The sequence below is a fragment of the Anomaloglossus baeobatrachus genome, chromosome 2 (assembly GCF_048569485.1).
Source record: "Anomaloglossus baeobatrachus isolate aAnoBae1 chromosome 2, aAnoBae1.hap1, whole genome shotgun sequence".
Lineage (NCBI taxonomy): Eukaryota > Metazoa > Chordata > Amphibia > Anura > Aromobatidae > Anomaloglossus > Anomaloglossus baeobatrachus.
This window is the reverse complement of record NC_134354.1, coordinates 637,246,252-637,271,403: the sequence shown is the minus strand read 5'-3', so window position 1 is coordinate 637,271,403 and position 25,152 is coordinate 637,246,252. Positions and strand designations below refer to the sequence as shown.

At 45.7% G+C, this 25,152-nt stretch overlaps 1 protein-coding gene across 1 annotated transcript in view; it reads left to right on the top strand.

Moving 5' to 3' along the window:
* Positions 1-2,106: 2,106 nt before the first annotated feature.
* Positions 2,107-25,152, top strand: part of CCNT1 (cyclin T1) — a 53,521-nt gene continuing 30,475 nt past the window's right edge. The window contains exons 1-6 of the mRNA XM_075336922.1: positions 2,107-2,273; positions 4,890-4,971; positions 7,288-7,416; positions 14,180-14,240; positions 15,672-15,734; positions 23,174-23,219. Coding sequence (XP_075193037.1) covers positions 2,128-2,273; positions 4,890-4,971; positions 7,288-7,416; positions 14,180-14,240; positions 15,672-15,734; positions 23,174-23,219 — 527 coding nt within the window. The 5' untranslated portion in view covers positions 2,107-2,127. The remainder of the gene's footprint in view (positions 2,274-4,889; positions 4,972-7,287; positions 7,417-14,179; positions 14,241-15,671; positions 15,735-23,173; positions 23,220-25,152) is intronic.

Here is a 25,152-nt window from a genome sequence, read left to right as displayed (position 1 = left end):
GTATCGTGTTGCGATGACCCTAGGCATTGTAAAGCAGGTTATCACGCTTACAAAAACGTGATATCATGCTAAGCTGGCCAACTAGCGAGGGATCTAATGCCCCTGCACGTAGTCACCGCCCTCATTAGCATATCATAAACGATCTTTAGAAATACTTTTTCTAAAGATCTGTTTATGTATGCTAGTAAATGCTGGGACAGTTAGGCAGGGATTCTAGATATTACCCAGAACTCGTGATTCTGGGTGCACTTGGGACCTGACAGGTTCACTTTAAGACTGAGGCCACACGGGGATTACTGCGAGTCCTCGCATTACACTCGGCTCATGCTTGCAACACAGCGGGAGCCGAGTATCATGTGACTGTGTTTCGATCGTGCGATCAGACCAAAGCTGCGGAGGGGAGGGCTGACACTGTGGAGGAGAGGAAGGGATTTATCTCCCTAACTCCTTCGTTGATGGGATGATGTGAGAATCGCACTGCACTCGCGTTACACTGGTGTAACGCGAGTGCAATGCGATGTTTCTCTCGCCGCCATACTCTTGAATGGGCGCGAGTGAAACCGGATTGCAGTCCACCCGGAGCAAAAAAAAAAAATTGCTCATGGGAGTGAACCCATAGAGTAATATTCGTCCAAGTGGAATGCGATAGTTTTTTATCGCATTCCACTCGCTCCATATTACTCGCCATGTGTGCTGACCCTAAACATTAACAAACAACAAAAGAAAATCACTTGAAAAAACAACAACCGTTTATACAAACACCAGGACACCATACTAATGCAGGACAGGATGCAGTAGCTCCTCCATAGTAATTGTGGAGGAAGCACAGGTACAAAATGTTATCTTTGAAATTTCAAAATTCTATAATCAAGTGGTTTGACCATGAACATGTTGTGTTATCAGATTGCAATCCAATAGAGAACCTAAAATCCATCCTCAAAAAGCGAATGGACAGACATAGATATTGTGATAACGATAACTATTTTCTTTTGTAATTAAAGGGAACCTATCACCAGTTTTGGGGCCTATAAGCTGCGGCCACCACCAGTGGGCTCTTATATACAGTATTCTAACATGCTGTATATGAGAGCCCAGGCCGCTGTGTAGAACGTAAAAATCACTTTATAATACTCACCTAAACGGTCGCTGCAGTGGAGTTGGGCCATATTGGCATCTTCGTTCTGCGGTGCCAGTACCTCCTCTTTCGGCCGTCTTTGTCCTCCTTCTTCTGAAACCTGGGTGCATGACGTGTCCTACATCATACACACTCACTGACATCGAGGTCCTGCGCAGGTGCACTTTCATGTGCCCTGAGTAGGGCAGATCAAAGTATTGTAGTGCACCTGCGCAGGACCGGCGAGTGTGTAGGACACGTTTTGCACATAGGCTTCAGAAGGACGAAGATGGCCGAAAGAGGCGGCGCCCGGCACCAGAGAACGGAGACTCCAATATGGCCCAACTCCACCGCAGTGACCGTTTAGGTAAATATTATAAAGTGATTTTTATGTTCTACACAGCGGCCTGGGCTCTCATATACAGTATTCTAACATGCTGTATATAAGAGCCCACTGCTGTTGACCGCAGCTTATAGGCCCCAAATCTGCTGCCATGGTTCTCTTTAAAGCGCAGATCAGACAACGTGCTGCCATCAGTCAGGATTTGGCCCAGACGCTGAGAACCCTCTGCCAGGGCAAATGCAGAAGAGTAGAAATATAGGGGACAATTCTGTTTGTTAATTAATGAATAAAAATGCTGATAATTGGCCTTTTGTAACCATAGAAACAGCTGAAAGCTCTTGAACACTGAAGCCTTTGGGAGAAGAGGCATTTGTAGTGGTCTCCACATTTTGGGCCAGGAATGAATACTGCGTGAATATAATAGCCGCCAATAGGAATGAAACAGCTATGGCCAGCTCAATAAAGAAAAGCAAGCGAAGAGAAGCGGTGAGGAAAGTTACTACTCTGCCTCAGACGCCGCACCACTCCCGCCTTTCTTATATAAAGCAGCGCTCACGCTGACGTCACGTAGCCACGCCCCTCCCAGTACGTCCGGTGTACGCGGTGGGCTGCGCTGCGTTCCGGATGACGTACTTCCTGTTTTCCCTCGCGCGTTCCCAGCTTCCCCGTCATGGCGCCGCCGAGCCGCTGGTATTTTACCCGGGAGCAGCTAGAGCGCAGCCCCTCCCGCCGCGCCGGCCTGGACCCGGATAAGGAGCTCTCGTACCGGCAGCAGGCGGCTAACCTCCTGCAAGATATGGGCCAACGGCTCAATGTGTATCCTTCCCGGCCTGCTCTAGTCAGGAAGGAAGGCCTGCAGCTCGGCGCGTCCGCTCCGCACGAGGGGGGCAGGCTACACCCTGCATGATGCCATTCGAAGTGGAGCCGGCTCTCATCCGTGGACGTCCGGCAGTGACTTCCGTGCTGTGGAGGGGGAGAGGCCCGGCACTGCCCCGTCTGTACACGCGATAATGTCGTGACATAGACGTGGAGGGTGGTGAGAGGTCACGGTGCCCCCACCCGTGGGCTGTGCAGTGTGGGTGCCCCCCAGTGGGCTGTGCCTCCTGGTGGCTGGACCAGACTGCTGTAACCATGGTAACCTGACCATTGAGGGGCCGGTGTAGTCACGGGGAGCTGACTTTGGGTCTAAAGCAGGAAATGTTACACACAATCCAAGGCACACAAAAAATAAAAACTGCAACTATGTATGAAAATAAACTGTACACAGACGTGTGGTGTTCTTAATCTAATAAAGTCCGCATTCACTTTTTATTTTTAGTGTGCCCTGTGTTGTGGGGGAGACGGCTGCCGCCATAGAGTCCTGGATCAGAACAGCGCCCCCTCTGACCACAGGTTGTGTTTGGTATTACCACTAGGCTCACATATAGTAAACGCAGCAGAGTGGCGATGTCATACCGCCGGTGCACAGGTGGGCGGTTTTGGGAATAATTGCGTGTTTTGGGGTTTTTTTTCTAATCCAGTACATACACATTGTCTTTATGAGTGATACCCATATCAAAGCATTTCATCATAGTGAAATAAGCATGGAAATAGAATTGTACAAAAAAATAGGCAAGAACGTGACCTAAGGTACAAGGAAAGTGTAGACGGTGGCTCTGGGCAGCACCACTATGCAGTACACAGCAATATACTGTATATTTACATGAGCTGCTACATTCATGACATTACAACTATGACCAAAAATGTAACCTGAAGCCCCCTAGGCTCCAATTCATTATTTGTAACATTCCCCCCACTGTTATGTATGATAGATGGCACTGATCCAGTGCAGCAGGGCCACCTTTTACTTTCTCTCAGGCTCAACAGTAAATTCTTTCCTCATCCCCAATAGTTTGGGTTTACACACAAAATCTGGGACTGAATATTTTTCATTTGAATGGAGCCTGCAGAAATTAAAGCAAATCTTCCAGACCAAACACATTGAGATGTATGAACGGATTTTAAGTTGAAGAAATTTGGGTAATCCATATTTTAACATATCTATCTATAGGAGTAGGAATAACATATCTTTGGGCTTACCAGTGATCCTAATAATGGGGCTCTGTAGGGTCCCATGTTAAGTGAAATAGAGGTGTGCGGCCTCTTTAATTCCTTATTGAGACGAGCGAGTTTCCAAATAGTCGGATTCACAATACATGTAATGAGTACTGTCTAAAACTCTCGTACGCATTCCGAATAGTGTGTGCAATGCAAGTCAAAGGGGAATACTCAGTGTAATGAGTAACCTGAATGCCGTACTATTTGTGCGAGTAGTGTATAGTACGGCATTCGGGTTACGCGTTACATTGCGAGTATTCCCCATTGACTTGCATTGCAGACACTATTTGGAATGCATATGCGAGTATTAGACAGTACTTGTTTGCTCATCATTAATTGGGACTGCTAGAAATAGATGAGCAGTAGAGTTGGTGTGAGTCAATTCACAGAACCCAACCCATTGGCCACGTCACAACCTGTGATCAACAACATCTTCTTATGTGACTCAATCTGTGACTCTTCTTTTGAATAGCTGATCTGGTGCAACGTCGTAGCTGCAACGTGATACATATGTAATGTCCCGCCAGGCCAGCTAATTAAAAGTGTAGCAAATACTGTTATTTAAAGGGAACCGTTCATTTGGAAAAATGCTATTAACTTGCAGATTTGGGGTAGGTCAACAGGTTAATAGCATTCTGAACCTGCCTGGCGCCTGCACATTAAACCCCGCTCCAGGAGCATTCAGGTCTCAGACACCAGGGCGGCGCTGCTTCGCTCACCATGCTGTGTATAGAGAGCAGCGGCTGTAACTGCACCCCCTGCACTGACTGACAGCCAGAAGTCAGCGTGAGGGTCATGGTTACAGCCGCCCCTCTCCTTACACAGAGCAGTGACCACATTTCCGGCTCCACAGCAGGGTTTAATGTGCGGGAGTCTGCAGGTTCAGAATGCTATTAACCTGCAGATTAACCCCCATATCTGCAGGTTAATAGCATTTTTCCACATGACTGGTTCACTTTAAAAGGCGACTCTCAGCAGCGACAGAATACTGGCATTGGCGATTGACTGGGTCCTGCAAGTAAACTGAACCAACGTTACTGAGCTGATTTCAGCTTTTCAGAGCCATAGACAAGGAATGGCGTTGAGGCCTGGTATGTACACCTACGCTCCATTGAAGATGTGGCTCTACAGAGCCTCGTTATAGGTAACACTGGGGGACCAGCGATCTGACCCCCAGTAAACAGAACGCTAGTATTCCATATGGAGTCAGGGTAACTTTTCATCCTGTGAATGCTTCAATAACCATTGTAAATGCCTGAAAGATTCCTAGCTAATTGGAAGGGCAGAGTTTTGTGTATTTTTGAATGTTTGTTTTCCTTAGTTTTATAAATGTAGATCTCAACTGACCATAAATACAGCTATTGTCTACATGCATCGTTTCTATATGGTCCAGTCCTTTACAAGATTCCACCGTAATGTAAGTGCTGGTATATTTTCCTTTCCTTAAATGTGTTGTTATTTATAAAATACAAAATCTGAAGCTTAGAAACACACCCCGATGTTCTATAAAGTTAGACGCCTACTGTATATTAATAAAATATATCTGCTTCTGTATACCTTACCTTACAGGGGGGGCCACTTTATCTTCATTGTAACTGCACATCACATCCTTCCTGTCTGCACAGTGACCAGACCTGGCCATCAGCCTCATCCAATTGCAGAATGCTGCAAACGGGAAGGCTATTTTTTAACTTGTTACCTGGAAAGGTTTGGTCACATACTCCACCATTAGCCACCATGTTGAAAATAGAGCCGCACAGTCTGTGAGGAAGGCTGCAACAAGTAGAACAGAAGGAGAACCTGTAATGCCTATATAATAAACTAGCTGTACTGCCCGGCTTCGCCCGGGTTAATAACTGCTGTTAACAAAATAGAATGTATTAACAAAAATGTATTCTGCACACAAAAACCACAAAACAAATAGATAGAAATGTAATTATTAAATTGTTGCCTATATTAACCAATCAGTGCTCAGATTAATTAACTGTAGCAAAATAGAAGCTGAGCTGTGATTTGTTGATATTGGCAGCATGATAAATCTCCAAGCAACAGAAAGCCCTCCCCCCTGACAGTATATATTAGCTTACACATAATAGACAGGTCATGTGACTGACAGCTGCCGTATTTCCTATATGGTACATTTGTTGTTCTTGTAGTTTGGCTGCTTATTAATCAGATTTTTATTTTTGAAGGCTAATACCAGACTTGTGTGTGTTTTAGGGCGATTATGTGGCGAGGTTGGTGTACGTGTGGTGAGATGTGTGCTGAGGGTGGTATATGTGTTCAAGTACATGGTAGTGTGTGGTGCATTTTGTGCGTGTGTTCATATCCCCGAGTGTGGTGAGTATCCCATGTCGGGGCCCCACCTTATCAACTGTACGGTATATACTCTTTGGCGCCATCGCCTCATTCTTTAAGTCCCCCTTGTTCACATCTGGCAGCTGTCAATTTGCCCCCAACACTTTTCGTTTCACTTTTTCCCCATTATGTAGATAGGGGCAAAATTGATTGGTAAATTGGAACCCGCGGGGTTAAAATTTCGCCTCACAACATAGCACCCGGCGATGCCTGGGATAGTAACTGTCTCTCTGTTTCTCTCCCATTCTCTGTCTGTCTCCCCCTCTGTATATATCTCTCTGTCTCTCTCTTTGTCTGCATGTCTCTTTCCCTGTCTGTCTCTTTACCTGTGTCTGTCTCTTTACCTGTCTTTGTCTGTCTCTTACCCTGTCTGTCTCTTTCCCTCTCTTTCCCTGTCTGTTTCCCTGTGTCTGTCTCTTTGTCTTTGTCTGTCTCTTAACCTGTCTCTCTCTTTCCCTCCCTTTCCCTGTCAGTCTGTCTCTTTGTCTGTGTCTGTCTCTTTGTGTCTGTCTCTTACTCTGTCTATGTCAGTTTCTTACCCTGTCTGTGTCTGCCTCTTTCCCTGTCTGTGTCTGCCTCTTTCCCTGGCTGTATTGTGACGCGCCAACATTCCATATAAGGGCGTGGCTGTGCATTCTTCTGAAGTTCTGGCTGCACTGTGGCTCCCAGCTCCATTCGCTTTAATGGAGGCAGGTTTTTTGGTGAATAACTGTAAAGAGCGGGGTTAAAATTTCCCCTCAAAACATAGCCTATGACGCTCTCGGGGGCCAGAAGTGTGAGTGTGCAAAATTTTGTGGCTGTAGCTGCGACGGTGCAGATGCCAATCCCGGACATACATACACACATACACACATACACACATTCAGCTTTATATATTAGATGACAGAAACTGTGTCCCCAACACATTTGTTAAAATAAAGATAAGGGGGACCAATCCCTTTAACCTTTTACTTTTTATGCTGTTTCCTAATTTATAAGAAAAAGTATGTCTGACGTTTGGCAAAACGTTTGACAAAATGATTGACTTTAACATATAATATGGCCATGACAAATAATGCAATACTTTATTAATTTGAATAAGAAAATTAGATGTGAGCGCAAATGTAATGGGAGACGTAGAGCCAGTTGTTACCAACTTATCTCTGCCACGTAAACACTTACATAATCCACTTGTACTCCATGTGTACAACACTGAAGCAGAATCATGGAATTTCTTCATATGTTACTCTGATGCTTCATATTTTCTACACTTGCTGTTGTTTTGAGATGATGTACATTTGGTTCCTTTATTTCTATATTCTAGCATGTTTTTACATGACAGAAATGACCTTTCTAAGTAACTAAACACATTATGTATTTCTCTTCACAACCTCAGACTGTAGCACCTGCCGCACTGTTTTTAGCGGCAAAGGTGGAGGAACAGCCTCGTAAATTGGAGCATGTAATCAAGGTTGCCCATGCTTGTCTTAATGCTCAGGAACCCCTACCAGACACCCAAAGTGAGGTATGTCACTGTGATGTTATATATTTGTAGTCCAGAGTGTAAAGCTGTTCTTGGTGGACTATTTCAGCCTGATATAGTTATTAGGCTGAGATTTGTACTGTGTACATGTAACTGCATGTCTACGTGGAAATACTACTTGATAAATCGTTGCAATAACTGCGACACAAGAGTCTAATGGCATGAGACCCCTCTCTACCTACATATTACTGTGTTGGTTATTCCTGATTTGGTGAGGAAGATTTTCCAAATAATACTCAACAAAATGATCCTCCACTTTGTAGTGTACATTATGTACCAAGAAAGGAAGATTATTGCTGTCAGTGGTTGTAAATAAATGTGCCATCCTACATGCACTGCTAAGATCCAGGAGAGATTACATAGACTTCTGGCCCTATACATGTTTGCACAGGACGGTTTATGTGTCAGTTGGTATAAAAAATAATAATGAGCAAGCTCTAAGATACACTAAGACTCAAATCTTCCGAAAAAATGCTCTGGTTTCCTATTGAATCCCATTATACTCAGTAATTGAGCGAGCCTGTCCGAGTGTCCGACCTGCTCGTTTCGAGCCTAGCACTCGAGCATCTTAGTTCTCACTCATTACTAGTAAAAGTGGATCTCTAAGGCCTAAGCCAAACGGCATGAAAATCGGAGCAAGTGGAATGCGATAAAACATCGCATTCCACTCGGACCAATATTAGCCTATGTGCCCGCACCCATGAGCGGTTATTTTCTCAGCCCTAATCGGATCGAAAATATAGTTGCAGCATGCTGCGGGTGCAATGTGATCCTTGTTTCTTTCGCACCCATTCAAGTCTATGGGGTGAGAGAAAAATCGCACTGCACTCGCAGTACACTGGTGTACCGTGAGTGCAGGGTGAGAATGGAAAAAACTGGCAACGGAGGAGAGAGGGAGATAAATTCCTCCCCTCCTCAGAGCCGGCCCGCCCCCCGCAGCTGTGGTCCGTTCGCACGATCAGACCTCAGTTGCAGTGACACTCTGCTCCCGCTGTGCTGCCAACGTGAGCCAAGTGTCATGCGAGGATCGCAGTAGCCCCCCGTGTGGCTTCAGCCTAATTGTGACTCAGTAGACCACAGTGCAGATTTCCACTGACCTTATGTGCAGACCTTGTGCTGTTTGCCCCAAACAAGTCTCTTGTTTGCTGTTCTCAATAGTGGCTTCTTTGTAGCAATTTGATCATAAAGGCTTGTGTCTTGCAATCTCCTCTTGGCAGTTGATAATGAAGTGTGTCTGCTATCTAAAGGGATTTTGCCATGATCAAAGTTAATTTTCAAGTTCATTTTAATCAATAGATCTTAGAATAATAATAATTTCCACAATTGGATGTGTTTAAAAAAAAAAAAATGTTCCTGTTCTGAGATCTTCTATATGTGTCCCTGCTATGTGCTGTGTAATGGCCGTGTCTGACTGTACAGTGACATGGTCTGATGATACCACATCTCCTGGGCCGAGGAGGACGCAAAAGAGTATGAAGACATTACAGTACAGAATCATACATGATTTTTTTTGTGAGGTAAAGCATTTTCCTGCTTGTTTTTTAAAAATGTTTTACCTCAAAGAATAGTTTGCAATCCCCTGCTGTCCTGTCTGTATACTTCTTTACTTCCTCCCCTGCCCAGTAGATGTGGTATGATCAGACCATGTCCCTGTACGGTCAGACACGGCCATTACACAGCACATAGCAGGGACACATATATTAGATTATCTCAGCACAGGAACATTGTTTTTTAAAATACATCCAATTGTAGAAATTATTATCATTCCAAGATCTATTGATTAAAAGGAACTTTGTTCATGGGAAAATCCGTTTATTGTCTGTGAATCGTTTATGAGGGCTGGTATCTAAGGTGCTATCTGTTTGCGGTTTCTGAGGCTGGAAACTGATAACTTATCCTCTGCAGCACAGGTGATTCTTGCTCTTTCTTTCCTCTGGCAGTCCTCATGAGAGCCAGTTTGCTCATGGTGATTGATGAATTTCATCACTGCACTTTGGTAGATACCTTCACAGTTCTAGCAACTTTCCACACTGACATTCATGTATTAAAGTATGATTGACTGTCACTTCTCTTAGTTGAGTGGTTGTTGCTATATTCTGGCTTAGAGCAGTTGAGGATTTGGACTTTGCACTGTTTGAAACTATGCATTATCACTGCCTCTGCAAGAAATATCTTATACTCGCAAACACTTTCTAAACAGTAATTGCACAAATGACTAGGCATACCTGTTCATTAGGAGCCACTCCTTGTGACTACCTGTTGGAGCTGCTTGAGATAATGTTAAGGCCTCTTTCACACGTACGTACCTCCGGTACGTGTTTGGCAGTTTTCTCACGTACCGTAGACACGTACACACGTAGACCTAGGTATTCCTATGGTTTTGGACACACGTATTTGCTCACGGAATGTGTGTCCGTTCCGTACTTACGTGTGTCCGTGTGTTTCTCACGCTGACATGTCCGTTTTCTCTCCGGTGACACGCACCGGAGAGAAGACATGTGTCTGTGAGAAAGAAAAAAAAATCTTTACTCACCTTCTCCAGCCCTCCTGTCTCTGCCGCTGCTGTCACCTGCTGCCGACCGCCACTCATTATGCTAATTGAATATTCACTTCATTGAGGCCCGGAAGCAGCAGCAGCGGGGAGTCGGCAGGACCGAAGATCAGCACCACAGACAGCGACGCTAGGGACAGCTGAGCATAAAGTTCCCGTTCTCCGTGTGTTATCACGGATAACACACGGAGAACACACGTGTGCCATACACACGGCACACCGAGGGCAATACGCACCTTTGACACGTGCGTGATTTTCACGGACGTGTAAAAGAGGCCTAAAGGTGTGTAAAGCTGTCAGCAGAGTAAAACGGAGAACAATAGAGAAGGGGTTTTATGCCGCGCTGTTCATCAGGAAGGAGGACAAAGAGATGGTCAATGTTCCTTTATTGTAGCTTGTTGTCTACGCGTTTCAGGAGCTCTGCTCCCTTCATCAGGACATACAGTACAAAAAAAACATATCTGCAGTTGATCCTAGGATCCCAGCATATATACAACCCAGAAAAAAGAAAAAAATGTCAAGCCACACCCCCAAAATAAAAAAATTGGCGGGTAGGAATGACGCATGTAACAGCACACACATTTACATGTATAAAAGGCAAAGAAAAGAGGGGAAAACAATAGATAATGGTATAAAAATATGTTATAAAATATTCATGCAAAAAAATGTTTTATTATCCACAATTAAAAAATTCTAAAAATCAGGACTCATGGGTTAAAAAACAAGTGTCTGTTTTACTTTGTTTTGGAACCAGCAGTTTTACGGGGTTAAAGTGTGGAGGTAGATAATCTCCTCGTAAGTGCCACTGGGGATTTTACAGGGAATGTCTGCAAAAACCAACATGGTAGATCATCAGGAAAAAGAGGAAAACTATTTGGAGGAATTTTATCAATGAAACCATGATTGAAAGACGTTCAGGATTCTCCCTCATTCAAAAAAATAAATAAAAAAACAGTCACAGCAGTCATTTATATCAAGCGGGTAACAGAGCCCAAGTGTAAAACTCGGCTCTGTGAACCTTGCCTGAACCCGGGGTGAGCTGAGTTCAGGTTATAATAGTGGCATCGCGTGGAAGCGAGTGCCAGAGTACAAGACCTAGAATTGTCTCAATGAGCCGTCCTGACGTAACCACAGGTCTGAAAACTTAGCAGAGTAAAACGGGGATATCTTGAGGACTTGGACACATTCTGGTTGTTTCAGACTTGTTTACGCCTTGTTTCCATGTGTGTCCTTCCATGGTTTTGCTGCCTTCAGTCTGTATCTCTAATGTGCACATTTAAAAAAAACAAACAAACAAGGAAAACCACTGCATGAAGATGTGTATACAAACGTTTGACTGTATGTTTTGTTGTTATATTTTTAATAGGTTTGCAATACGAACAAATATTGAATACTGCTCATATTGAATGCCAAAAATGATATTGTGCATGTTATACAATCTGCTTTTTAGTCATTTTGTGGAAGTGATGTGAAATGGGTGGGTTGTGCTAGAGAGTTGTATTCATCACTGTTTTATGTATGAAAAAGGCTTGGATGGAACCAAAAATGCCTCACGAGTGTATGATGCTTATTTGATTCAATTAAAGGGAATCTGTCATCAGGTGTTTGCCACCTAATCTGAGAGTACCATAACGTAAGGGCAGAGATCCTGATTCCAGTGATGCGTCACTTACTGGGCTACTTAGTGTAGATTTAATAAAATCACTGATTAATCAGCAGTAGATTATCATTGGAGGACTACTTGGCCTGCTGCAGGTAGTCCAGCATATTCATGAGCTCTATATAACTGCTAGATCTGCAGCAGAGAAAACATTAATTTTTATCAAAATGACAGCAAACAGCCAGTAAGTGACACATAGCTGGAATCATCTCTGTCTCTACATTATTCTGCTATCAGAAGGGTATCACAAACCTGGGGACAGATTCTCATTAACTTCAGCTTTGAACTTCTTGAAGTGAGAGCCGGTCTTCTTGATTTATCACCATCTCTAGATGTGAGCACCATGCCATCTTCCAAGTGTCGAGTAGATTATATTATTCGTGTACATATTGCAGAGATAAGTCCCAGCAGGACCTGTACGTCCTCATGATTGCTGGGATACAGAATGCTTGGTCATTGTAGCGTATACAGCAATCAGGAAGGCAAAGACATCAGAAATAGTGATGGGCGAATACTAACGTGTTTGGATTATTCATAACGAATTTTCACGAATAACGAACCTAATGCAAGTCAGTTGGGAATCATTTTTCTTGTGACAAATACTGGAATAGTAATCGATATTCGGTAAGGCTGCTTTCACACTACGTTTTTTTAACATGCGTCATGAACGTTTTTTTAACGCAAAAACGGATCCAGTGCATATGTGTTTTCATTACAATGCATTTGCAATGGACTCACGTCAACATGCGTTCACGTGCGTTATAGTGAGGATCCAGCGACTTGCATTTTTTTAAATTTTTTCAAAAACGCTACTTGTAGCGTTTTTGAGCTGCGTCCAAATACTTTTTTTCACTGGATCCTGACTATACTGCACGCAAATGCATGTGAACGCTGGCATGCTGATAGACAGGATCCTGCTTGCTCTACTGAGCATGCCCAGAAACCAGCCTGGCGTGATCAGTCTCTCTCTCCCCCTCCCTCTCTCCCCCCCCCTCTCCCCCTCCCTCTCTCCCCCCCCTCTCCCCCTCCCTCCCCCCCTCCCTCTCTCCCCCTCCCCCCTCCATCTCTCCCCCTCCCTACCCCCCTCCCTCTCTCCCCCTCCCTCTCCCCCTCCCTCTCCCCCACCTTCCCCCTTTCCCTCTACCCCACCCTCCCCCTCTCCCTCTACCCCACCCTCCCCCTCTCCCTCTCCCCCTCCCTCTCTCTCCTCTCTCTCTCCCCCGCCTGAGAGTGGCGGATGCTCGTAACCAAGGTAAATATCAGGTAACCAAGCAAACGCAAGTATTATTTACTGGATCCTGTGACTTGCAGTTTATGAGTCATGTGGTCGGGAATGAGCTGAATGGGGTTGGGCGGGCATTAAAGTCATGTGATTGGGAGTGAGCTGAATCTGCCATGACAGCGTGGATTGCAGCTCTGGACGAGTGTGAGTGTGTGTGTGTGTGAGAGTGATAATCAGGCATGTTCTGTACAGCAAACAGGATCCTTCCTGCAGCATGCAACCACAACTGTTAAAACTGGATCCGGCGCCCATTGAAATACATTGTAGCTACTGCCGCAATGTACAGGATCTGGTGACATGCAGTTTTTGGACGGAGGTGAAAAACTCAACAATTTGCGTTTTTGATAAAAGATAAAAAACTGCAACTCACCGGATCCTGACACTACCGCATGCAAACGCATGTTGCCGCAAGTCCATTGACATTGCATTGAGCAGACACCGGATCCGGCAAGATGCGTTTTGCGTTGTTTTGCCGACCGGCAAAAAAACGCTGATGTGAAACCAGCCTAAGCATTATCCAAACACCAATAGTTACTATTGGCCTATCACTAATCAGAAACTGTGACAACAGCTCCTGGTTGCACAATTCCTATGCAGCTGCATACTCAGGAGGGACGGCCTGAAGTGTCCATGCAGACTCATATGCAGACCGCCCAAACATTTTAGAAACCTCCAACATGTCATACCTCTTAATGTCGTTCCATGACTCTAGCCTTCATGCTGTGGTCATCATTACTAATGATTCTGTGAGGGTCTGGGGAAGCAGGCACACAGGTGCGTAGTGCATGTGGTGGCTTCATAGTTTTGTTTAGGGTCTAGTTTAGACACCTTTATTTTCTATATATTCTAGGAGTAACACAGGCACATGTATAAGTTCAGCGCAGCGCAGTGCAGCAGGCTGAACGATGCTGGATCTGGTGGGATAGTTTGCGGAGGATACTTGTGTTATCTACTTGTTTGCATGTAGCATTGTTTTCACTGGATCTTTTGCCTCTGTTGCTTGGCAGCTATTTTTTTAGCAAGTAGACTCGCCAACTGGGTTTGGTCTGTCCTCACTGCTAGCATTGTTTAATCAGAACACGATTGAATTTTTTATTACACAATTTCTTCTTCATCATACTCAAAATATAAAATTTTGCAATAACCTTATTTACTGCAGCACCATGACCAGTTGGTGAGTCCGCCTGCATACCGTGGTTGTTTTGTACAGAGTGCTTGCCAGTGAGTAATTTGCCTGTCCTCTCAACAACAGGCATACCTGCAACAAGCCCAAGACCTGGTCATTCTAGAGAGCATTATACTGCAGACCCTGGGTAAGTCTTCCAGGATGGCTGAAAATGGAAAGCCCCAACTAAGCCTTGATCCCAGCCATGGAACAAGACTGACCTGGACGAAGAGTCTGCACATTAGCACTATGTGCTGGATGATATTCTTGCTGCTCAAAGGCCTTACTACATGGTTGTGTTGCTATGTCCTCTTTTTATTTTGTTGAATTGTCAGCAAAGAACAATGCTTTGAAAAATGTGTGTAAAATAATGCCCATTATTTCTGGACTGAAGAATCAAAGGGGTGGTTCACCCATATTTTTTATTGTCTAGTTCGATATATTGATAAACAATGCTTCTCTCAAATACTTTGTGTTGGCAATAGTGCCTGTGAGAGGCGCTATTGCGGACCACTGTTCCCCGTCCAGTGACGTCCCCGTCAAGTGCCGCACACGTCACATCCGTGCAGCCGGCTGCATTCTTCCTCACTCACTGGGCTGTGAGCGGTGTTTCACGGCTGTCACAGGCCATCTGCTCCCTCCTCCCTCGCAGCACAGAGCGTTGCGTCTCTTGCTTGCAGCGTTCTGCTGTGAGGGAGGGGGGAGGGGGAGCAGATGGGCTGTGACAGCCGTGAAACACCGCTCACAGCACAGTGAGTGAGGAAGAATGCAGCCGGCTGCACGAATGTGACATGTGCGGCACTTGACGGTGACGTCACTGGACGGTCCAGCGGTCTGCAATAGCGCCTCTCACAGGCACTATTGCCAACACAAGGTATTTGAGAGAAAGATTGTTTGAATATATTATATTGAACTATACAATAAAAAATATGGGTGAACCACCCTTTTAAAGCATGGGTCTAGTGACTGGCTATTGAACAATTTGATCCATTTGTAGGATCATTAATGAGGTTGTCCAGTGTTTATTGAAAAAACATCTTTTGAGAAAGCTGGAGATGCTTCAAATAAAAAAAGACATCTCTCTCTTAAACTTTGGTGGTCCCCACCAGTCGCTGTTTACCTTCCTTCCTCTCTACGGAACCAACTTGACTTTTGCAGCTAACCACTGTTCTCAATAGTCTTGTGCCAGACATCACAGCTGACACTAGTGATTGGCTGCAGTGGTCACATGGGTAGATGATGTATAATCAGCTGCAGGAAGGTAAACAAAGATGAGAGGGGACATAACTTTGTGAGTAGTGATTTTTATTAGGGTTTTTTTTCATTTTTTTTTTTTACCTTCAAGTCTTTCCAAAAATGTTTATATCCTGGCCCACCACCTCCTTACATGGCTCTTCATGTTTAATCTCACCAACAGTATACAACACTGTTTAATGAACATGTTAATGTGGTTTACAGGATATGTTTAATATCAGCTTTATTTAATTTGTGAATCCTCTCTATTATAGTTATGCCTCTCTGTAGCCCAAATGGTCATCTTTTGGGCTTAATATCTCAAGTACTGTCTTTTGTTTTCCAGGGTTTGAAATTACCATTGATCATCCACACACTCATGTAGTAAAGTGCACCCAGCTGGTAAGAGGTGAGAACTCAGTTCATTAGTACTGTTAGCCAAGCCAGGGAGCTGGTGGACCCATTTCATCCATGTATTACTTTACATTTATTTGACTGTCCAGCATCGTCGTTGTCCCTTTATAGTCCACAGGCAATCCCAGTCAAAAGTGTTTTGGTTTTTTTACTTTTTTATTAGGCTAGAATTTATTTTTTTTTTAAATATGACTTGAGGGACCAATTTATCTGTTGAAAAACAAAATGTAAGTGTATTGTATTTTCCTCCTCGTCAGAAATTGTGTATTACATGTGTTAAATTTCACTGATACTTAAAGGGGTTGTCCGAAGGCTAAAACTATTTTCTTACCAAATCCTTAAGTATTTAGTGCCATAGTCTAAAATATTTTCTGATATACTTGAATTAAAAATTCCCTATGCTTCCCTAACTGCATTATCTAACTGCTTTTCTACTTTTTTACATTTCCTTTTATGATGATGCTTTGTTTGAGAATCCCAGTTCATGCTAAGATACTCAAACGAAGCGTCATCAGCATAGCTGTGGAGTCGGTAAGCCAAACCTCCGACTCCAACTCAGATTCCTCAATTTCCCTGATGCTGACTCCCTCATGTAGTTCAAGCAAGAAGTTTCTATCCGTTCTCTATAAAGACACATCTGCAGGTTTTTCTCGCTAGCTGACATAAAATCAGAATAAATCTTTCCCATTTTAGGTTCATTAGAAACCAAAACTATTTATGTTTGCCAAATGCCAGAATAATGAGTAAGAGAGAGAATGTTTTAAGGCATTTTTATTACTTTGTGCAAAGTGAAAAGTTTCCATCCATTTCATCAGAATTTGGTACCATTGCCCTTAAACTGTATGACTTGGGTCAAACGTTTTGGATATCCTTCCATAAGCTTCTCACAATAGTTGGTAGGAATTTGGGCCTATTCCTCCTGACAGAACTGGTGTAACTGAGCCATGTTTTTAGGTCTAGTTCCTTTTCAGCTTTGCCCATAAATTTCCAATATGATTGAGATAATAATCTATATATATAATTGCCTTATTCTGTCTGTCTTGCTCCAAAATTGTGTCCTTACGGTGACACAAAGCTGATTGGCCGCTGGACTCGCCATGGCCCCGCCCCCCCCGCACGGATTGGCCGCTCGCCCAGGCTCCGCCCCCCACACGGATTGGCCTCTCGTCCCGGCACCCTGCACGCATTGGCAAGTCGGCCACGCCCCGCCCCCCTCACGCAATGCAAGCTTGCTCTGGCCCCGCCCCCGCACGCATTCCCCCAACCGACACGGAGCCACGACTCCCAGGTGAGTACTGTACCCCCGGGAGCCCACATCAGCGTACGCCGCCAACCCATTGCTGGGGTTGCCGCCGTATGCTGGTGTGGGCTCCCGTGCGAGCGGGGGACGGGATACGCTGGTAACCATGGTAGCATAGTTACCAGCGCATCAAGGTCCTGCAGCGGCGGAACATACACACGCACACACATAACAACACACACACACACATCAGATCACACTCAGTCTCACACACACATCACATCGCATCCACACACTCACAACATCCTGGGATATCGCTTGCTTCTCGGCGGCAATACTGTGGAGTGACCTTCCAGGATCACATGGCCAGAGGCATGTGGTATCTCCGGATGTTGTGAGTGTGAGCGCGTATGTGCGATATCGTCAGTGTGTGTGTGAGTGTATGCGATCGGATGTGTGTGAGTGTGTTCTGATGTGTGAATGTGTGTGTGTGAGTGTATGCGATCGGATCTGTGAGTGTCGGCAGAGGAGCACGGCGTGCTGGGGGAGGCTGGGAGGAGAGAGGCTGATCCTGGGGAAGGCTGGGAGGGGGAGGCTGATCCTGGGGAAGGCTGGGAGGGGGAGGCTGATGCTGGGGGAGGCTGGGAGGAGAGAGGCTGATGCTGGGGTAGGCTGATGCTGGGGGAGGCTGGGAGGGTGTAGGCTGATGCTGGGGGAGGCTGGGAGGGTGTAGGCTGATGCTGGGGTAGGCTGATGCTGGGGTAGGCTGATGCTGGGGTAGGCTGGGAGGGTGTAGGCTGATGCTGGGGGAGGCTGAGAGGAGAGAGGCTGATGCTGGGGGAGGCTGGGAGGAGAGAGGCTGATCCTGGGGAAGGCTGGGAGGGGGAGGCTGAGGCTGGGAGGAGAGAGGCTGATGCTGGAGGAGGCTGGGAGGAGAGAGGCTGATGCTGGGGGAAGCTGGGAGGAGAGAGGCTGATGCTGGGGGAGGCTGGGAGGCGAGAGGCTGATGCTGGGAGGCGAGAGGCTGATGCTGGGGGAGGCTGGGAGGGGGAGGCTGGGAGGAGGGAGGCTGGGAGGGGGGAGGCTGAGAGAAGAGAGGCTGATGCTGGGGGAGGCTGAGGCTGGGAGGAGAGAGGCTGATGCTGGGTACAGAGAGGCTGATGCTGGGGACAGAGAGGCTGATGCTTGGAGGAGAGAGGCTGATGCTGGAAGGAGAGAGGCTGATGCTGGGAGGAGAGAGGCTGATGCTGGGAGGAGAGAGGCTGATGCTGGGGGCAGAGAGGCTGATGCTGGTGCAGCATGGGGGATGGAGCATGATGAGGGGTGCGCAGCATGGGGGATGGAGCACGATGGGGAGTGCGCAGCATGGGGGATGGAGCACGTTTGGGAGTGCGCAGCATGGCGGATGGACCACGTTTGGGAGTGCGCCGCATGGCGGATGGAGCACATTTGGGAGTGCGCAGCATGGCGGATGGAGCACGTTTGGGAGTGCGCAGCATGGCGGATGGAGCACGTTTGGGAGTGCGCAGCATGGTGGATGGACCACGTTTGGGAGTGCGCAGCATGGCGGATGGAGCACGTTTGGGAGTGCGCAGCATGGCGGATGGAGCACGATGGTGGGTGCGCAGCATGGGGGAAGGAGCACGATGGGAGGTGCACACCTCCCCCCAACACACACACACACACACAACACACCACACACACACTGGGAACCACAAACACCGCCCTACACAGACACCCACACACACAGACAACGCTGCACACACACAACACCCAACACACAAACACCGCGGCATACATACAGTGCCTACAAGTAGTATTCAACCCCCTGCAGATTTAGCAGGTTTGATAAGATGAAAATAAGTTAGAGCCTTCAAACAAGAGCAGGATTTATTAATAGATGCATAAATCTTACAAACCAACAAGTTATGGTGCTCAGTTAAATTTTAATAAATTTTCAACATAAAAGTGTGGGTCAATTATTATTCAACCCCTAGGTTTAATATTTTGTGGAATAACCCTTGTTTGCAATAACAGCTAATAATCGTCTTTTATAAGACCTGATCAGGCCGGCACAGGTCTCTGGAGTTATCTTGGCCCACTCCTCCATGCAGATCTTCTCCAAGTTATCTAGGTTCTTTGGGTGTCTCATGTGGACTTTAATCTTGAGCTCCTTCCACAAGTTTTCAATTGGGTTAAGGTCAGGAGACTGACTAGGCCACTGCAACACCTTGATTTTTTCCCTCTTGAACCAGGCCTTGGTTTTCTTGGCTGTGTGCTTTGGGTCGTTGTCTTGTTGGAAGATGAAATGACGACCCATCTTAAGATCCTTGATGGAGGAGCGGCGGTTCTTGGCCAAAATCTCCAGGTAGGCCGTGCTATCCATCTTCCCATGGATGCGGACCAGATGGCCAGGCCCCTTGGCTGAGAAACAGCCCCACAGCATGATGCTGCCACCACCATGCTTGACTGTAGGGATGGTATTCTTGGGGTCGTATGCAGTGCCATCCAGTCTCCAAACGTCACGTGTGTGGTTGGCACCAAAGATCTCGATCTTGGTCTCATCAGACCAGAGAACCTTGAACCAGTCTGTCTCAGAGTCCTCCAAGTGATCATGAGCAAACTGTAGACGAGCCTTGACATGACGCTTTGAAAGTAAAGGTACCTTACTGGCTCGTCTGGAACGGAGACCATTGCGGTGGAGTACGTTACTTATGGTATTGACTGAAACCAATGTCCCCACTGCCATGAGATCTTCCCGGAGCTCCTTCCTTGTTGTCCTTGGGTTAGCCTTGACTCTTCGGACAAGCCTGGCCTCGGCATGGGAGGAAACTTTCAAAGGCTGTCCAGGCCGTGGAAGGCTAACAGTAGTTCCATAAGCCTTCCACTTCCGGATGATGCTCCCAACAGTGGAGACAGGTAGGCCCAACTCCTTGGAAAGGGTTTTGTAACCCTTGCCAGCCTTGTGACCCTCCATGATCTTGTCTCTGATGGCCTTGGAATGCTCCTTTGTCTTTCCCATGTTGACCATGTATGAGTGCTGTTCACAAGTTTGGGGAGGGTCTTAATTAGTCAGAAAAGGCTGGAAAAAGAGATAATTAATCCAAACATGTGAAGCTCATTGTTCTTTGTGCCTGAAATACTTCTTAATACTTTAGGGGAACCAAACAGAATTCTGGTGGTTTGAGGGGTTGAATAATAAATGACCCTCTGAATAAACTTTTCACAATTTAAAAAAAAAACAAAAAACCAAATAACATTCTTTTTTGCTGCAGTGCATTTCACACTTCCAGGCTGATCTACAGTCCAAATGTCACAATGCCAAGTTAATTCCGAATGTGTAAACCTGCTAAATCTGCAGGGGGTTGAATACTACTTGTAGGCACTGTAAATATACGCACATACCACGAAACACACACACATTGCACAAAACATACCTCCCCCCAAAACACACCACACCCACACAAACCGCGCAACACACACACACACACAACGCTACAGACACACAGCGCTCCACAAACAACGCAACACACATACAACACCGCTCTCACCCCCCGCCACACCCAGACAACACCCAGAACATGTACAGCGCCCTACACAAACACTTGGTAACTGCAGACAACAACATCTATATATATATATATATATATATATATATAACAAAAATCATACATTAACTACACAATACGTAAATTCTAGAATACGCGATGCGTAGAATCGGGCCACCTTCTAGTATATAATATTCACTTATATAGTGCTATTAATTCCATGGTGCTTTACATACATCAGCAGTCAGTGTTTTGTGATGGCCACTCCAAAACATTGACTTTGTTATTCTTAAGCTATTTTGTAACCAGTTTGGCAGTATGCTTCAGGTCATTGTCCATTTGGAAGACCCATTTCCATCCAAGCTTTAAGTTCCTGGCTGATGTCTTGAGATGTTGCTTCAGTATTGCCACATAATCTTCTTTCCTCATGATGCCAACTATTTTGTGAAGTGCATCAGTCACTCCTGCAGCAAACAATCCCACAACATGATGCTGCCCCTCCAGTGTTTCACAGTAGGGATGGTGTTCTTAGGCTTCAAAGCTCCTCCCTTTTTTCTCCAAATGTAAGGATGGTCATTATGGCCAAACAGTTAAATTTTAGTTTCGCCAGACCCAGGACATGTCTCCATAATTTAAGGTTTTTGTTCCTCTGCACATTTGCAAACATTGATTTGGCTTTTTTATGTTTCTTTTGGAGTAATGGCTTCTTCCTGGCAGAGTGGCCTTTCAGCCCATGTTGACACAGTACTCGTTTCACTGTGGATAATGACACAATTTTACCAACATCTGCCAGCATCTTCACAAGGTCTTTTGCGTTTGTTCTTGGGTTGATATGCACTTGTCTGACCAAAGCATGTTCATCTCTCGTACACAAAACCTGTCTCCTTCCAGAGGGTTATGATAGTTGGACATTCCCATCTTGTTTGTACATGCATATAATTGTTTGTACAGATGAACGAGGCACCTTCAGGTATCTAGAAATTGCACCCAAGGATGAACCAGACTTGTGCAAGTCCACAATTCTCTTCAAGAGTTCTTGGCTGATTTCTTTTGACTTTCCCATGATGCTACACAAAGAAGCGATGTATTTCAGGTGTGCATTAAAATACATCCACAGGGGTGTCTCTAATTAACTCAGATGTTGCCAATAAACCTATCAGAAGCTTCTAAAGACATGACCTCATCATTTGGGCTGTCCCATATTGTATAATGTGATAGTGCTCTTAGTGTATGTAAACTTTTGACTTTGCAGATAGTAATAAAAATGCTTTAAAAATTCTCTCTCTCATTATTCTGGCATTTGGCAAATATAAACAATTTTTGTTCCTAATTGACCTAAAATGGGAAAGGTTTATTCTGATTTCATGTCAGATAATGAGAAAAACCTGCAGATGTGTCTTTTTAGATAGTCTATGAAAACACCTGGTTTGAACTGTACATGACTCATGTTTGTGATAAAATTACTGTAGTAAAATTTTAGCATCACTACTTATATCATGTGCAGCACAGATTCATCTCAACTAAAAGCTTAGATAGTTTGATCAGGAATTGAACAGACATTTATAGGACATTTCATAACTTTCCCAAATTCTTATGAAAAAAATATTCCTCACATACAGCATTGAACTACTGTACCCAATTTATTATATATTTTGGGAGTCAATTGGTCCATTTTATACCGATTCCAACTCCACCAGAATGGACACCGACTCCACAGCCGTGGTCATCATAGGGCAGAGGCCATTGTCACTGCGGTCGCCTCTGCCTCTTCCCTGAAAGAAAGCGTCAACAGAGGGAAGAGGCTATGGTTATTGCGGCTGCCTCTAACCCTTCCCTGAAACAAAGCGTCATCAGTGATGCTCCTGTCCGGGGCTGGGCTAGTCCCTGTGCAATGTGCACAATGACAGTGCGCGATCTGTTGCCTGCTGAGATCAGTAGTAACAAGCCAGCAACACAACACATTGTCAGAATACCTGGGGTGCAGATATTAGTGATGCCCCCGCAAGTGACGTCACTGGTCTCTGCACACCAGGTATTCTGACAAAGTGCTCTCTTGTTGGTTAGTTACTGCTGAACTGAGCCGACAACAGAGCACGTGTTGTCATTGTACGCAAAGCAAGTGAAGAAAACAAAAAATTAGTTAGTTTAATTCATGTGTGTTAGAAAATAGTGTAGCTTATGCCTCTAAATAGATAGGGATTTAGATTGAAAATTTCTTTGTGTCTTTGGACCACCCCTGTAAATGCCAAAGTAACCTTTGTTGGGCCGGCATAGGACTGATGATTACATTTTAGACTATGAAAATCTTTTAATAGGTTTTATCACAAATAATATCTGACAAGAATACACACAATAGCTGATAAATGTTAGATTTTTTAGATCCTACCACAGAAACCCCCAATCAATAGATAGATCAATAGAATGAATGACCATAGTGAGAATGGTTGTCTGGAGCAGTGGCTGAGCGTGCAGACTGCTGCACCGTACAACTTTGTAGAAACAGCCAAGTGCCCTGCCCTTGTATTGATTATTATGAATAACATAACAGGTTTTCTTTATAAATAGTATGCTGATCGACTGTGTAAATATGTGATAAAGCCTGCAGTCAGGATCGTTCCTCAACTTATTCTCTCTATTTCTCCTCAGCAAGCAAGGACTTGGCTCAGACATCCTACTTCATGGCAACGAACAGGTTAATTTCTGTGCATATTATTGAGTATATAGGTTGAGCAGTATTACACATACTCCATGTTAACAGGAAGTACTTTCAATTCTCCTAAAAACTATTATCTAACACTTTACACAAAGTCTACTTGTGAATATCATTTACAGTTAAAGGGGATTTCCATGACTAAAAATGGGTCCAATGCAGGAATGGAAATAAGGATCAAGCGTGCTAAACGTCAGGTGTCTGGCAGCAGCTTATTCCCTTCCTTATATGTAAAGCATGGGGCTCAGTGGTTAGCACTGCAGTCTTGCAGCGCTGGGGTACTAGGTTCAAATCCCACCAAGGACAACATCTGCAAGGAGTTTGTATGTTCTCCCCGTGTTTGTGTGGATTTCCTCCGGTTTTCTCCCACACTCCAAAAACATACTGATAGGGAACTTAGATTGTGAGCCCCAATGGGGACAGTGTTGCCAATGTATGTAAAGCGCTGTGGAATTAATAGCGCTGTATAAGTGAATATTATTATTATTAAATACATGCTGGGCTGAGCATTGGCACCTTTGGTCCTTTAGATTATGCCAGGATCCACAGCTGAGGATTTAGTAATAATTTTTACACCTCCTTGTCTGGGTATGCTTTTCTCAGGAATACCTACATAAATAGAGGTTGATATATAGAAATCCCCACTGCACTTTTCTTTGTCGCTCCTAATTGGGAGACCCAGACAATTGGGTGTATAGCTACTGCCTCCGGAGGCCACACAAAGTATTACACTTAAAAGTGTAAGGCCCCTCCCCTTCTGGCTATACACCCTCCCGTGGGATCACGGGCTCCTCAGTTTTCATGCTTTGTGCGAAGGAGGCACACATACACGCATAGCTCCACTGTTTAGTCAGCAGCAGCTGCTGACTATGTCGGATGGAAGAAAAGAGGGCCCATATGGGGCCCCCAGCATGCTCCCTTCTCACCCCACTTTTGTCGGCGGTGTTTGTTAAGGTTGAGGTACCCATTGCGGGTACAGAGGCTGGAGCCCACATGCTGCATCCTTCCCCATCCCCCTTAGGGCTCTGGGTGAAGTGGGATTTACCGGTCTCCAGGCACAGAGACCGTGCTCCGTCCACAGCCCCTGGGGAATCTGCTGGATATGGAGCGGAGTATCGTCAGGGACAGGGCCCTGCTACGCCAAGGTACTCTGTGTCCCCGTACAGTCCGCGCGCACACTGCAGCATTGCTGGGTGTGTTAGTGCGCCGGGGACAACAGCGCTGCGCGCTGGTGCCATTCCTATCTACAGCTTTGCTGGGAGGGGACATGTATTTGAAACTGCCGCGCGGCCGCTGTTGTCAGTTTTTTCGCTGCGGCGCGGCTGGGACTTGTGGTGCGCCGGGGGCTTCCGCGCTGGCCGTGCATATATCACGGCCGCGCTTTATTACTCGAGTCCCCGGCTTTCTGCGGCCTAGTTTCGTTTCGTTCCCGCCCCCAGGCCTGCCAGTCAGGGGAAGGGCGGGACGCTGTACAGAACGTCAGCGCAGAGGGCTGGAGTCTGCTTTGCATACTCCAGCCCTCACACTGGGCACAGTGGGACGCCAGTTTCCCGCACTTTGTTTGAGGCACGCCCACGATCCACCTCTCTTCACAGGACGCCGGCAGCCATTCCTGTGTGCAGTCTGGCTGGAGAGAGGAGACTGGGAGACCCAGACACGGGATTCTGGTGACCACACACCCGCTTTTCAGCGGGCGGTAAGCTGCCCTCAAGGGCTGACCCCCACTGGTGCCGAAGTGTATATTGTATTTTATGCTTGCAGCTTTACATTGCACTGTACGGTCGCTGGGGATCCTCTGCTATATACCCTCCTAGATTTCTCAGAGGACACAACAGCATGTCGACCGCAAAAAGCAAAGGTGCCAAGGCACAGGCTTTCTATGCTGCTTGTACCGCTTGTGGGGCTGTTCTACCGG